This window comes from Cyclospora cayetanensis, unplaced genomic scaffold, assembly GCF_002999335.1.
Source record: "Cyclospora cayetanensis isolate NF1_C8 unplaced genomic scaffold, CcayRef3 CcayRef3_contig_142, whole genome shotgun sequence".
NCBI classification, from domain to species: domain Eukaryota; phylum Apicomplexa; class Conoidasida; order Eucoccidiorida; family Eimeriidae; genus Cyclospora; species Cyclospora cayetanensis.
The window spans coordinates 39,315-52,727 of record NW_020312084.1 but is presented as its reverse complement, the minus strand read 5'-3'; the positions used below and the strand labels follow the sequence as shown (position 1 = coordinate 52,727).

The following is a 13,413-nucleotide window of genomic DNA, read 5'->3' as shown; positions in this document are numbered from 1 at the left end:
CAGCTTCTCCGTGCTGACACGCCACCTGGTCTAGCCCAGTGCACCTGGCTGGGTAATATTCGTGTCTTTTTTCTGTGTTTGGCTAGCTAGTGCATTGTCTATGAGGTGACGCGCCTTTAGAGGACATAGCCCGGGGTGCAGACTCAGCAGCTTGCCCAGAAGGGTCCCTGGACGGTGCCTGCAACGCATACCCAAGCAGTTGTAAATCTTAGTTAAGCCTCCACGCAATGCTCCTAGCTTTTAACGCTATGAGGATATATGCGGCATAGCGCTCGCAATTACTTTTTAGATGCTTTCAAGATGTGCTCGAGGTCCTTGACTGCCGTGGCTTCCATTGCCTCCGTTGCTCCCTGCGCATGCAGAACCAGCGCTGCAAACTGTAGGTGTTAGGTTTGTTTCTAGTCTTGCAACTTCGCTGATTGCTCTCTGATTAAGTTGGGGGCTTACTGGTTCTTCGGTCAGCAGCTGCTTTGCATTGGGGTCTCCGCGGGAAAGGGCAGCAGCGTAGAGGCGCAGTGTCTGCGACAACAGCCAACCTCCAAAGCCTTTAGTGTTAGCGCGTCAAGGACTTAGCGTCAAATTCCGAATGCGACACCCCAAGTGGTAGGGAAAGTGGGAGGAAGACAGAGAACGCACCTTGTTGGTGAGGGTACCCCTCTCCGCCGCGCACAACGCCAGCGCCAGGTCTGCTGGCCTAAGCACAGAAGGTGGCAAGCTAATGAGACGAGGAATCCCTGCAGATCTATACCTAGCCGTTTGGTGGCTCTGGAAACATGCATGCGTCTGCATACAGATAGGTGCCCCAAAATGTGTAGCTCATGGCATAATCGCGCCTGCTCGGGATAATGTGAAGCCTACTGCTCCCTTCGTACGCACTCAATAGGTCCTGGGGATGAAACTCCTTTCAGAGCCGCTTGCAATTCGTTTAGAAGGAAGAGACCGCTGCGTACGGGAGAAGCCCCCGCCGCCACAAGCGCTTCAAAGAAGCGCGAAAGCTGAAACCATTTGCTCGCCGACAACCAACAACAGCCCACACCTAACCGCATACGAGCCTACAGTTTTCTTGTCTCTTCCACTTGAGCTGTATGTCGCTAATGCTCTTCTCTGCAGCGCCCGTTTCCTCAGCTGCATCTTTCGCCTAGCTCAGGGCCCCTGTGCAACCCCTGCCGGTGGCATTTTGTGCCTCGCGGCTGTGTCAATGTCCCTTTCAGCTCCTCCTTTCTTCTTTCCGCTTCCACCATCCCGAGCAGTTTCGCGTTGTGCCTGACCTTTCTGACCCTTGGCCCCCCTGCCATCTCCCCCCCTCACCTCTCCTTCTTTTCGTGCCTTTTCGTTGCCTCGCCCTCCCTCTCACTCTCCCACCAGATCCCGCCCACTCCGCTTCCCCCTCGTCTCTCCCTGCTCTCCCTCCCTCTTTTGAGTGTCCCTGTCTCCTTTTTTCCTTATACCCCTCCCTCAAACTAAGAATGCGTACCTCGAGGTCCCTTGCGAGCTGAATTCGCACTGCAGCACCAAGGCCCCACTGGGCATAGATCTGTCTTCGCGTGGCTGCAGGAGGCACCAGGCTGGACCTGAGCAAAACCCTCGGGAAACGAATGCGGAGGACGCAGCTTTGCATGCATGCCTGGGGCTTTAGATACCACCCAGAGCGAGAACAAAACGCGGAGACGAGCACCCACAATTAAGGCCCGCAGCAACACGGAGGTCCTATGCAAGAAGTGGTATTTCAAAACCACGTTTTTTACCTGGTTCCTTACTCTGTCAGAATCCCCCTGACAGAAGACCACCCGCCTCTAACGCACCCAAAGCAGGCCAGCATTCTGCTGTATCGGACGCTCACCGGATTTGGGCTTTTGTTTCTGCGTCGAGAACAACCTCCGGGATTTGCGTCTCCTCAAACGGGAAGTAGACCCTAGAGGAGTTCAGTTTGCTACGGAGCCGCACAGATCGCTGCAGCATCAGGCCACACGACCGACGGCATTTCTCAAGGCTTCTTGTATTCTACATGCGTCAGGAGAGACTCCAGAGACGGCTGGCAGTGTCCTAGCTGCAGTCGACAGGGCAGCGAGCAGCCTCACTCTTTGGCTATCGTCCCAATGCCGAGTCTCTGGAAGGAGAGAAACGCCCCTAGCTAGAACATCCCTTTGTCTTTCTTCCTCCGCATGCACAGCACGGCGGACAGCCTTGAGACTCCGCACATTCTTCAGCTCCACCTGAACAGGCGAGGGTGCAAAGCTCCGGTGTAAACAGCGTGCCATACGCAATGGCGTAGGAACGATATAGAAAGGCCTCACATGCGGATGAACGACCATCCACACGAACACACAGGAAATGCATACGTGCGCAAAAACACTGAGCCCGGTAGAAAGCTCAGCTCTCAGCGAGAGAGGTACCACTACAGGCTTGCAATGCAGCAACCCAATGGCCTTCCTTCCTCGCAAAGAAAGCGAGGAAGAGAGCTAGAAACCCTCCCCTCCTACATACACAAGGGGCAACGGCACTACCAAAGCAGCAACAAAATGCAGATATTGATCAGACTACGGAACGCGATGCAGTAATAAAATGACTAACCGATGCACTCGACAGGATAGTGTTACCGAGGAACCCGACAAGCCAACGCGTGCCCTTCTTCAAAGGGTTCTTTGAGGCTTAAGTGTACAAAAAGAGCATAGCAAAAGCCTCCGGAGGTCAGAAACACCTAGCATACACTAGTACCGTATGGCAGCTGTTGAAGAACAGCACAGAAAGCTTGCAGCAGAAAGACAGTTGTTAAGGAGAGGACGCAGGCGCTTGGCTCTATGCGTGCGTGCGTGTGTGGCGAACCGACCCTTGGAAAATCCCGCCCCGTGCGCAGGCAACGTAGAGACAGATTTAAGTCGCATCGCAGTCTTCCAGCAGCCATGGTTCCCCTCCAAATCCCTGAGGAGACAAGGAAGATGCGCTAGGACGCGTGCTTTGCCGCTCCGCACTAGAGTGGAGGGCGGAATGAATGCACAGAAAGCGAGTGGAGATGGGTGTTTGGAGAAAAATAAAGAGAGGGAGACGGGCTGGCAGCAGTCGCCCTTTACCCTTTACGCGCATATACAAGTGTACTACGAAGACGATGGGGGAGGGCGAAAGCGGCGGCACAGCACGCCAGGAGACAGCTCTTGACATTTCGAGCTGTTTGCTTTAGCCGGAGAAGCCGCGAGCAGTCCAAGACAAGGGAAGCACTCGTGCAGGGATGGCAACATGCGGCTCGTGGCATGGGGCGACCATCAGGATCCAAGAAAAAGTACAGATACAGTTCACGACGAAAGAATAACGCTCAGAAGGAAATCAGGAGAGATGCACACGGCAAGGCGCCCACCAGATAAATTTGCAGAGGGAGAGAGAGAGAGAATGAAAGAAAGAAAGAGCTCGTCCTCAATTATTACCAGCATTTCGAAGGTCTGTAAGGAGCTCATAGACGAATTCTGCAGCCTCGTCGGCTGTTAATGATTCAGCCTGCATGCAGCACAAGTGACTAGACCATTTGCAGCATGTAGTAAGTACAAACATGATGCAGAGGGGAAGCGTAAGCGGGCTTCTCCTCCTGCATGCCATGCCAGGCAGAAATCATAAAAGGGGCACCCGTTCTACAGAGGGGCGCAGCCGGCGAGCCACAGGAGGACGTCGTCATACAGGTAGAACATGCAGCAGCAGCAGAAGAGTAGCAGGAGAGAGGATGGTGAAAAGCATGAAGAAAGGGAGTGTGCGGACTATCGAAAGAAGCGACACACCTTAGTGACAACCTCGATAAGAGGCGTACCTGCCCTGTTGGCGTCTAGCAGCACCCGGCCGCCGACCTGAGGAAACAAGAGATGACACTGGTGTGTGGTGCCTCTCAGCGTGCAGCAAAAAGTCTATTGTTGAAGCCTCGCCTCCACGTTGCACCTCACACATGCAATCTTCATGCTGCATGTGGCGCTCAGAGACCCCCGTTCTCAAGAATTCCTGCTTTCCTCTACGCTAGACAAAAACGGCCGTACAGAGCCCTTCCTATCTTATGCCGCTACAGCCAGCAGCAGCTTCTCCCCTCGCGTGGGTAGGCTTCTCTGGTCTTCTGTGCCTGCTGCTCTCTGTCTGCGACTCCCGTGCAGGAGAGGGGAAGGGGGCGAGGCCTCGCCCCCTTCCCCTCTCCTGCAACCCTCCTTAGGCACGGGTGCCTGATATCTGCCCACCTGCTGGTCTCTTTGAGCCGCTGCAGTGTCTTCTTCCAGTTGGACCTTTGCAACTGCAACGCGACGTCCGGAGGGGATCTCAACAAAACCGTCGAAGCCAATTGGGCTGTCAGTATGGGGCAGAAGAAGACAGTCTACAGAAAACGTGCGATCAAGGATATCCATCCAGCAGTACAACGGCAGCCAGCACCGGGCCGTCGAAGGGCTGGCTAAAGAAGGGTGAAGTCGAGAGGGCATTGGGAGGGAAGGTAGCAGGAAGAGACGCAGTCATTTACAGAAAGAAAGAGACGACACGCAAGGCAGACAAGGAGACACCACAGTGCACGCAGCCGTAGCGAGCCAAAAGCGTGGGGTCCTGCTGGCGCGCAAAGTGCAGGAAAAAAAGCGACAGCTAAGGGAAGAGACACAGGAATCTTTGCAGAGCGGCACATGGCAGCCGAGCATTAAATGAGGCTTGGGCACGTTCCCAGCGGTGCCAGAGTAGGAGATGAGGCAATCAGACTTGGAACTTTCTGACGCCAGGAGGGAAGCCTCTGGATGGGTTGACTTTAATGGCAGCAGGAAATCATACAAGGCATCAACGGGAGCAAAACGAAAAGCAGCAGCGACAAGGATGTGTCGGCAGCCAGTAGACAAATACGATCAGCTGTCTCAGAGGGGGCTCCATGCAGGCTTTTTCCCAAAATAAACGGCATCAGGACTGGCACGTAACGCACCGCAGTATTTGCAACAACGCTCCCCCACCAGTGGCAATATCGATTGCACCAGCCAAATAACAGACGGTAAGGGAAAAAGAAACAAAGAAAGAAAGAGAACGAGAGAGAAAGATAGACAGACACAACAAACAGAGACAGACGGAGGGAAAGAGACACAGACAGAGGGAATAAAAGCCCATCGCTTATTACCCACTGGAAAGTTTGCGTGATTTGGTATCGCTTCGCAAGGTCGGGGTACACGTAGCACTTGCGGTCGAAGCGCAAGACATCGGCTGCATGCAGCAGCACAGCAGGAGCAGCAGCAGAGAAGGTTCGCATGACTAGCGTTGCAGGCTAGTGGCGAGGCGGGGAGCTCTGCCGCCGTCTACAGAGTATTGACCGCTAAACCGACGCAGCTTCCGTTGCAGCTTCTGCGTACGTGTGGTACAGTGCATCAACATAGCGGCACCAAGTGCGAGTTTCACGGCCGTTTTGTTGGGCGAAGGCAAGGCTCCCCCATCTCCTAAGCAGATGGGGCACACACGCGTATTCGGAAGCTGACACAAGGACTGCTGGCGCTGCCGCAGTGGATCTCGCTGGTGCTCCTGCTGATGGTTCCGCTGCTGATGCGAAGACCACGGAAGCGTTCCCAATGCATCGGCGTGCTTGTGTTGCAAAAGGGCAGAGCCTCTTTGAAACGGCAGTGCTTCCGTGGAAGCCTCTATAGCAGGATAAGCAGGGCAGCTGCAGAAAGCCTTGCTGCGGGTGGCAAGCTGTACGTGAGCCTCGATTCCAACAATGAGTTGGAGGCTGTACAGAGACACATCGCAGCGGCAGGAGCAGCAGCAGAGCGTTGAGGCACCTATGCAGGGCGAAGGACTTTTTGCAAATAGGAGTGAGTGCCAACAACACATAGCAATGGCTGTGTAGGAGTGCAATGCGCAAGGTGTTGCTGCAGCATCAGATGTTGTTGCAGCATCGGATGTTGTTGTAGCATCAAATGTTGTTGCAGCATCGAATGTTGTTGCAGCATCGGATCCTGTTGTGGCATCAGATGTTGTTGTAGCATCAGATGGCGTTGCAGCATGAGAGATTGTTGCAGCATCAAACGTTGTTGCAGCACAAGCTTACGCGTCCTGTGTAGAGCTGTCCGCCCCGCCACTGTCGCTGCTGCTGCAGCAGCTGCTGCTAGCGTTACAGTTGTTGCAGTGTGGCTGTTTCTGGAAAGGAATAGACGGTGAGACGACCTGGATGCTTGACAACTGCGCGCCACAAGGCCTAACAGTACGTGCAGCAAGGGAGAGGATAAAGCCAGGAGCCTTCACCCTCGCTGCGCTCACGGAAAGCATCTGCAAAAGAACGAAAAATTCCAACAACCCCAGAAGGCGCTGCTGCAGAAGCAGCTGTCTCCGGTTCATTGTGCAGCTGGCCTCTGTCGCAGCAGCAAGTGCTGCTGCCGCCGTTTTTTCCGACGCTGCATCAGGCACAGTCTAGGCCTGCCCCTCCGAGTGCAGCTGAGCAGTCCACCTGCTGCTGCTAGAGAGCAGCAGGTGGACTTTACAGGCGTGTGCTTCAGCTGCCCCCGCCTGTCGATACCAGCAAGCGACACAGCGGCAGGGGGTCTAATGGCAAAAACCCCCAACAGCCCTGGAAAAGACTCTTATTGCCTCTTCTTGTACGCGGCTGATGCAGCAGAGACTCGATGTTTGGCAGTTTTGCATCGAAGGCCGTCGTGCTCAACTGCAGGGGCGGGAGCAGCAACACCCCCCGACGACAGCCGTTTTGAACGAGATCCCCGATGAGACACCCCAGCATGCATGCGAACAGAATGTTGATGCGAAGAGAGGCTTCAAGTGAAGGAATTACCGGAGCCTGCGCCGCTTGGGGCCCCCAAGGTCAAGAGCCCCCTGACCTTGGGGGCCCCCCTCCTTCCCTAGAGGGTCAGCATCCGCTGAGTCGCCCCCTGTCTTGTGCATACGGAGGGAAAAAGGCACTTGTGAGACTTCCACGTAACTTCGAGTTATGAGGATTTTGACATTCGTTGTCGTGGCCTGATCGAAGCGAGGACCTGCTGCTGGAGTGGCTTTTCCAACAGCCGTCATTCCTCTCTGCAGCAGTAGACGATGCTGTTGCAGCTACCAGCACCGCCTTGCAGCTCGTCCTGCGTGTCGTGACTGAACTGATTCGCGCTTTAAGCGATTTTTGCGAGGCATTCGCTCGGGGGCGGCATACCACGAAGCTTCAGGGCACTCTCTGCGCTCTCTAGCGCATACAGCAGGGAGCACGTTGCGTATTTCCTGTTCCTTCGTTGGGAACCCTGAGCAGGCGTAGCAGCTGTAGCGACAGCTGTCAGCAGCAGGTTCCTCGTCTGCTTGCCGTAAAGGCGGCAGAGAAGGGCCTAGCGCACTTAGAACCCCCGGCAGAGTCTCCCTCAGGAAAACAGAGGCCCCCTGTTCTTCTGAAGCGCTGGGCAACAATGTGGAGAACAGCACGGCCAAACGGATGCGGAGCAGCTCAAGAGGGACTGCATGCGGCTGAAGACGAATTAGTAGCAGCTGCAGCTGCCGCCGCAGCAATAGCAGCAGAAGGTGCAGATGACGAACGCCTTGATAGTGGAGATGTCTTGTTCGATGCTGATGCTGAGAGCGACACAGATATCGACAGTCTAGCCTTTGGTACGTGCAGTCGCAGTACACATGAGCTGCAGCAAGAGCAGGAGCAGTAGACAGGCGTAAAAGAGCTTTCCTTCTGAGTGTGGAGTTTCATTTGAACTAGTAGTCGGAAGCCTAGTTACAGCCAGCTGCTCTCTTCGAAGCCTTAGGGTCTTTATTTCTGCAAATTATTGTGGGGGCCTCTTGCTAAAGCACCACTGGTCGCGCGTTCAGTTGCTGCGTGCTGGAATGCGGGAACAGGGGTGGTAGTGGAGCTGCTGTTTCGCACGGTGTGTGTGTGTGTGTGTGTGTGTGTGTGTTTGTTTGTTTGTTTGTTTGTTTGTTTGTTTGTTAGTTAGTTAGTTAGTTAGTTAGTTAGTTTGTTTGTTTGTTTGTTTGTTTGTTTGTTTGTTTGTTTGTTTGTTTGTTTGTTTGTTTGTTTGTTTGTTTGTTTGTGTGTATTTGTGTGTTTGTGTGTGTTTGTGTATATATATGTATATGTATATATATATGTGCTGGTTGTGAGTTTTGCAATGCAGGAGGTGCGTTGGAGCTGCAGCCGCGTGTGTTGGGAAGGCCGGCAAGCTCCGATGCTGCAGGTGGTTCAGCAGGTACACCCCAGGGCAGTATGCCGTTAGCTGTTGAACAGCACGAGCAGTCAGCATCAGGGGGAACTTTTGTGAATTGGATGCGGCGGGTGCTGCGGCTGCCGTTACAGCAGCAGCAGCAGCAGCAGCAGCTCCAGCCGCAGAGGCCTTCAAGGAGGCGCAGAAGAAGGTATGAACCGGTAGTCGGGGAGGGTGTTGCACACACAGAGGACGCCCTCGCTGCAGCGCAGCAGCAGGAGCAGCAACAGCAGCAGGAGCAGCAGGAGGAGAACAGCGGCAGCTTCTCTGAGAGGAGGCGAGTGGGAGACGCCAGCACGGCCCTTGACAGCAGTATGCACAACACCACTACCAGCAGCAGCAGCACAGATTTTCAAGCGCCTAGAGGCCTGGTGGCTGCAATCTATAGGGCGCAAGCGCTGCTGCTCTTGGAGGGACGGAGTGTCGCGGCAGCAGAAAGCGTGACATCCCCAGGCGCCCCCCCTTCAGAAGGAGCCGAGGCAGAGGCAGCAGCAGCAGCAGCAACTGCGAGCAGCAGCAGCAGCAGCAGCAGAGACAGTCCTCTGCGCAGGCTTTGGAGACGGGTAAGAGGAGATCATCGAAACGGCGAGCTGGAAGCTGCAGCGGCCCCAGCAACACCCGCAAGACTGACTGCGACTGAGGAGGGGGTGGAGATTGACGAGGAGGAGGAAGACAGCGCCGCAGTGTACGATGATCCTACCTGTCAGCAGCTTCTGCTTGCGGCGGGCATTCTTTGTTGGGCTCCTCTTCTCTGGATTTTAGGCGCTGTTCTCTTCGCCGTTACGCCTAGGGCGCATCGCAGATCTAGGAGAGTGCGTGTGGCTTGGGATGCAAGCGTCACTTTCTTTGAGGCGGCTATATTTTTGCTGCTGCTGCCAGTGTGAAAGCAGCGTCCTCCGCGTCTGCAGACGACGATGCGGCTTTCGTTCAGGAAGTAGAGCCACGCATGCACGAATAAGCGGCGTACACGCCAGCCTTGCCCCCCTTCATCCCCTAGCACGGCACTCAGGCGGGGAACGGGTGTGCTGCGCTGTGTGGTGCAGTGGGGAGCAATGAACGTCCTGCTTCTTACACTGTTTTTCTGCTTCTTGGGAGCTCGTGTTTGGAATGACCAGACACCCCGGTACGCCCTCAGATAGAGAAGGGCCTAGCGAGGGAAGCGCTGGGGAGGGCAGTGTGGATAAACAAGACGTCACCCCACACCCTCAAAACGCATGCTTTGGCATGCCTCCCGCTGCCTAGCGCATTGGTCTGCTCCTGTGCGCCTTCCTATATACACATATGCATATATAGCATGTACCAGTCTTCCCGTCCAGCGCGTGCTGCCGTCGGCTCGTGCATGCAAGGATGCGGATGCCGCTTGCATCTGTGTAACGCCCCATGGCTCAGGCCCCCCCGCGTCATTTTCTACGGCCGCGATCCACACGGGCTTTCATGGCGAGGTGAAAAAAAGATTCAGCGCACGCCTGCAGGGGCAGCAGTAGCATCAGGCCGCATTTGTTGGGGCTTTGTGGGGTGTACTGACGCAATCTATGGCATCCGGCTGATGCCAGTGCTTCTGGTTGTGCTGCAGAGTCGAGCACAGGCGGAGGACTAGCCTCGGGTGTTATATGGGAGGCAGTAGGAAGCAGACTTCAGCGTAAGGCGGGCCTCCCTTTCCCCCCTTCTTTCTCCTTACCCCTCTTCTTTCCCCTTACACCCCGTGTACCCCCTTCCCCCTTCTTTCCTTTTTCCTGCAAGAGCAGCAACTGCACGTGCAGGTCCTTAATGCCTCGGCTGCGCCTGCGGCCTCTGCAGGAACAAAGCTCTTCTATTGGGAGTCGTCTGCGAGTCTCTCCCTTCAAGGGTGGCAGCCGCTGGCTTTGCCTCAGCAGCAGGAGCAGCTCAGGAGCCTTAAGATCATCAGGTAGGAAGGCCTTGCGGTTGCTGTTGGTGTTGCCTCATTTTACGGAGCCTAACTGCGTGCCTTGGCCGCTCGGGGTGGGGGAAGGCGCTTGCTGGGCTGCGTAGGGGGTGACTGTGCTAATTCCTCGCGCGCGTGACTGTTGCGGCTTGGCGATTGCATGCATCTGCCGCCAGAGCCCTTGATGCTGTCGCAATGCCTGTGATCGTATTGCTGCTCCTGCTCCAGGTTGCACGTCAACGACTGGCTAGCTGGCGGGTGGGGGGGTGAGACGGTGCTAGGTCCCGCCCCTGGGGAAGGTCGTGGGCCTTTTGCTGCAACGGCACTCCAGTAAGCGAGATGGTTGGGAAGAAAGTGGCAGCAGAGGGGCTTGCTGCACGAGTAGTGAGACATCGTAGGAGGGGGGATGTACAGAAGTCCACTGGAGAGGCACATAGGGGTGCAGAGACGTGTTTTCCGCTACCAGAACGAGAAAATGGACGCCACAAGAAAACTCTAAAGAGATCGCCAATCCACTGACCCTAAGAAAGAATAAGACACACACTCTGCGGAAGTCCAGCACAGAGAGATAGATAGATAGATAAATAGATAGATACATAGATAGATAGAGAGACAAGCAACCCAATGGAGAACGTGCGAGAAACTTCGGGCCAGACAGGTAGATGTCGCGCCAAATGTTTCTGGCGTGTGTGAGGGGGAGCAGCTGCATCCCGTGTGGCTGTCCCTCTCTTTCATCTCGTTCTTCCCGCGCTTGCTGCTGTAATTGATGCCTCTAGGAGTCCTGCGGTGCTAGTCACCGGACGCGTGCAATTCGCTGCGTCCTTTGTGGCTGCACCCGAAGCAGCAGCAGCAGCAACGGCAACAGCCGTGCAGGCAAGTGCAGCAGCAGCGAGAGAGATCACTGACGGAGGCGCTAACACAGAAGCAACAGACGGGGTGACCGATGTGAAGCCGCACGAGATCCATGCGGACCCTTCAGGGTTTTTCCCACAGGATATCGGCGTCAACACGCTGCCTCTTGGCGTCAACACGTGAGCTTTCGTAGTGGCTGCAGCAGTTTCGGGCAGATAGTATGGTAGCAACGCGTGGAAGTAGGTTGCTTTCTCATCGATTTCTCTGCAAATCGCTCTCTCGTGCTCTATCTGCCTTCTTGTACGATTCCACCATGACCCTTGGCTTCCCTCCCCACACATTGCAGTGCCCCTTAATGCGGCTTCGTGCATACGCATACGCTTATGCGGCGCTATTGACTGTGGAAAAGTGCGCATCATTGAGATTAGCATTAGGGTGTCTTCTTGTGCTTTCTCTTCAGGCTGCCCGCGGATTTTTCTGGCGCTGCTTTGCGGTGTACTCCCAGCTCCACCAGCACGGAGGGCACGTCTTTTTGGGGGGGCCTGGATGCGGAGGATGAGCAGGCACAAGAGGTATTGTCACTACAGCTGAAGAACTACACCACGCAAGATCAGCTACCAGGCGATGACAAATGGTTATTTCTCCCTCCTAGCCACCTCATCGCCAGCAGCAGCAGCGGCATCGGCAGCAGTAAAAGCAGCAAGAGCCGCTGGGCCGTATACACCGCCTCGCAGGTTGTTGCCTTCACGTCTACGCACGTCTGCTCCATAGTTGTGCTGTATACACCCAAGCAACAGCAGCAGCAGCACCAAGAGAATCCTTTGGTGTTTGTGCGGAGCCTTGCACTAAAGCCTTTGCCCTAGATGCTACATTGACCCCCCCAGGCAGGCGTACCTACCATGCGTCTTGGTACTTCTGCGCTGTTGCGCCAGAAATTTCTGAATGGTTGTGGCTTTCGCTGCTCTGGCTCCCCCAGTATACACTTTCGGTCCACGGTGCATGCAGCTGCTGCGCAGTTTAGCCGAAGCTACATCGTGCCAAACTTTATTCGCCCTACCTCCTTTTCCGTATTCTAGCACCTAAAGCCTCCTATTCAGGCCTTTAAATTCGTGGCTTTGCATTTTTCGAGCTAAGAAGCGCGGTTCAAAACTGCAGTTCATTTCCCTTCACCTGGGGTGTCTAACTCGCCACGAGAAACCCTTTCCCGCTGCATGCAGCAACCAGCCGCTGGCGCTGCTATAGGTGCTTGCTGCTGCTGTCATGTCTGCGACAAGAGCTCCGCAATGGATTGTCTGTTGAGCGTCTCTAATGGATGCCCGGCTGCATACGCGGCTGAAGTCACGAACCGCTACTCAGTTGCACAGGGATAGAAAACCTTGACCGCTGCTGCTGCATGCAGCTGCAGCCGCGCACACGCCATGCAGGCCACCGCTGTCCCTGTGTAGCGAACGGGCGACAACGTTATGCAGGAGCAGCAAGGGCAACAGGGACACAGACACTCAGCTTCTACATGGCAGCTGTGTAGCGCGGCGAAGGCTCCTGGAGGTAACTATTCTTGTTTTCTTTCTCTCTGATCTAGATAGCGCTGTAAATAAACTTGCCCGGGCTAAGTAGGAACGTACAGGCATAGAGATTTTGATCGTAGTCCATATATGCATGCACGTTGCACTGTGTTCCCGTGCTTGTGACAAAGCCGACGCCCCTCTGTCTGAGGCTGTATGTACATATATACATATATATATAAATGTAATGATCTGCATTCAAAAGTGTATGGTGTACATTCAAGTCATGAATTAAACAAGTGTAAACATGTACAAATATATATATATATATGTATAGAGCGAGAGAGGTGTTTCCGCCAATGGTCTGACTCTAATTGGTGTCCTGATAACGTAAGGACCCTGCAATAGCGCAGTCTCCTATTGCCGCAGGCGGGCCTGTAGGGACACAGTGCGAAGACTTATATATAGAAAGCGGTGGGTTGAGTTCAGCTCTTTGGGCATGAAAAGCGATTGGAACAAATGCCTCGCCTACTCGTCGAAAAGTGGAGCACCTTTCCCGTTGAGCATCATCCTGCTACTGCCGCTCCTGCGGCGGCGTGTGCTGTCGCAACAGCAGTTGCTGTATGGACAGTGCCTGGGCGCCGTAAAGTGCAGCCTGCTCCCTTGCTCGCCGCATCATCTGCTCAAATTGTTGGTGCTGCAGTATATTGAATGCCTCTACCTGCCGTTGGCTTAGCCGGCCTCGCTGCTGCTTATGAGGCGCGGTGACGGGGGCAGCTCCTGCAGCCGGGTTGACAGCAGCATGCTCTACGCGCTGTTGTATCATATGTAAGGGCACGTGGACAAGCTTAGGCACATAGATATCAACGGGAACCAAATAAGGTCTAAGGCGAGTCAGCTGAACAGTTTGGGACTTCGCTGCTGCTGCCACAGCTGCGGTTGCTGTTGCGTTACCCATACGCTTCGCCCTTTCAGCAGCAGC

The 13,413-nt window shown here is 54.8% G+C and overlaps 2 protein-coding genes across 2 annotated transcripts; one reads left to right on the top strand and one right to left on the bottom strand.

Annotated features, from left to right (window-relative positions):
* Window positions 1-30: 30 nt before the first annotated feature.
* LOC34617560 lies at window positions 31-3,492 on the bottom strand. Its single transcript, XM_026336705.1, has 8 exons — window positions 3,417-3,492; window positions 3,069-3,306; window positions 1,462-1,565; window positions 1,189-1,343; window positions 877-1,052; window positions 637-694; window positions 294-519; window positions 31-233 (listed from the first exon to the last, which is right to left on the bottom strand). The coding sequence occupies exons 1-8, from the start codon at window positions 3,490-3,492 to the stop codon at window positions 31-33; spliced, it is 1,236 nt and encodes a 411-aa protein (XP_026192490.1).
* A 3,233-nt stretch (window positions 3,493-6,725) lies between these two features.
* On the top strand, window positions 6,726-11,792 carry LOC34617562. The gene is made up of 11 exons (XM_026336704.1): window positions 6,726-6,906; window positions 7,333-7,572; window positions 8,088-8,986; window positions 9,218-9,297; window positions 9,564-9,616; window positions 9,665-9,673; window positions 9,760-9,813; window positions 9,972-10,080; window positions 10,306-10,407; window positions 10,854-11,108; window positions 11,390-11,792. The coding sequence occupies exons 1-11, from the start codon at window positions 6,726-6,728 to the stop codon at window positions 11,790-11,792; spliced, it is 2,385 nt and encodes a 794-aa protein (XP_026192489.1).
* Window positions 11,793-13,413: the final 1,621 nt, after the last annotated feature.

Coding starts and splice junctions, on each gene's coding strand:
- LOC34617560 (XM_026336705.1), bottom strand. CDS start 3,492: ATGCAGGCTGAATCATTAACAGCCGACGAGGCTGCAGAATTCGTCTAT. Junction 695..876: donor TCATCCCCAGGACCTATTGA/GTGCGTACGAAG, acceptor TTCTGTGCTTAG/GCCAGCAGACCTGGCGCTGG. Junction 520..636: donor GGGGTACCCTCACCAACAAG/GTGCGTTCTCTG, acceptor CTGTTGTCGCAG/ACACTGCGCCTCTACGCTGC.
- LOC34617562 (XM_026336704.1), top strand. CDS start 6,726: ATGTTGATGCGAAGAGAGGCTTCAAGTGAAGGAATTACCGGAGCCTGC. Junction 9,298..9,563: donor TGGAATGACCAGACACCCCG/GTACGCCCTCAG, acceptor CCCATGGCTCAG/GCCCCCCCGCGTCATTTTCT. Junction 10,081..10,305: donor AGGAGCCTTAAGATCATCAG/GTAGGAAGGCCT, acceptor CTCCTGCTCCAG/GTTGCACGTCAACGACTGGC.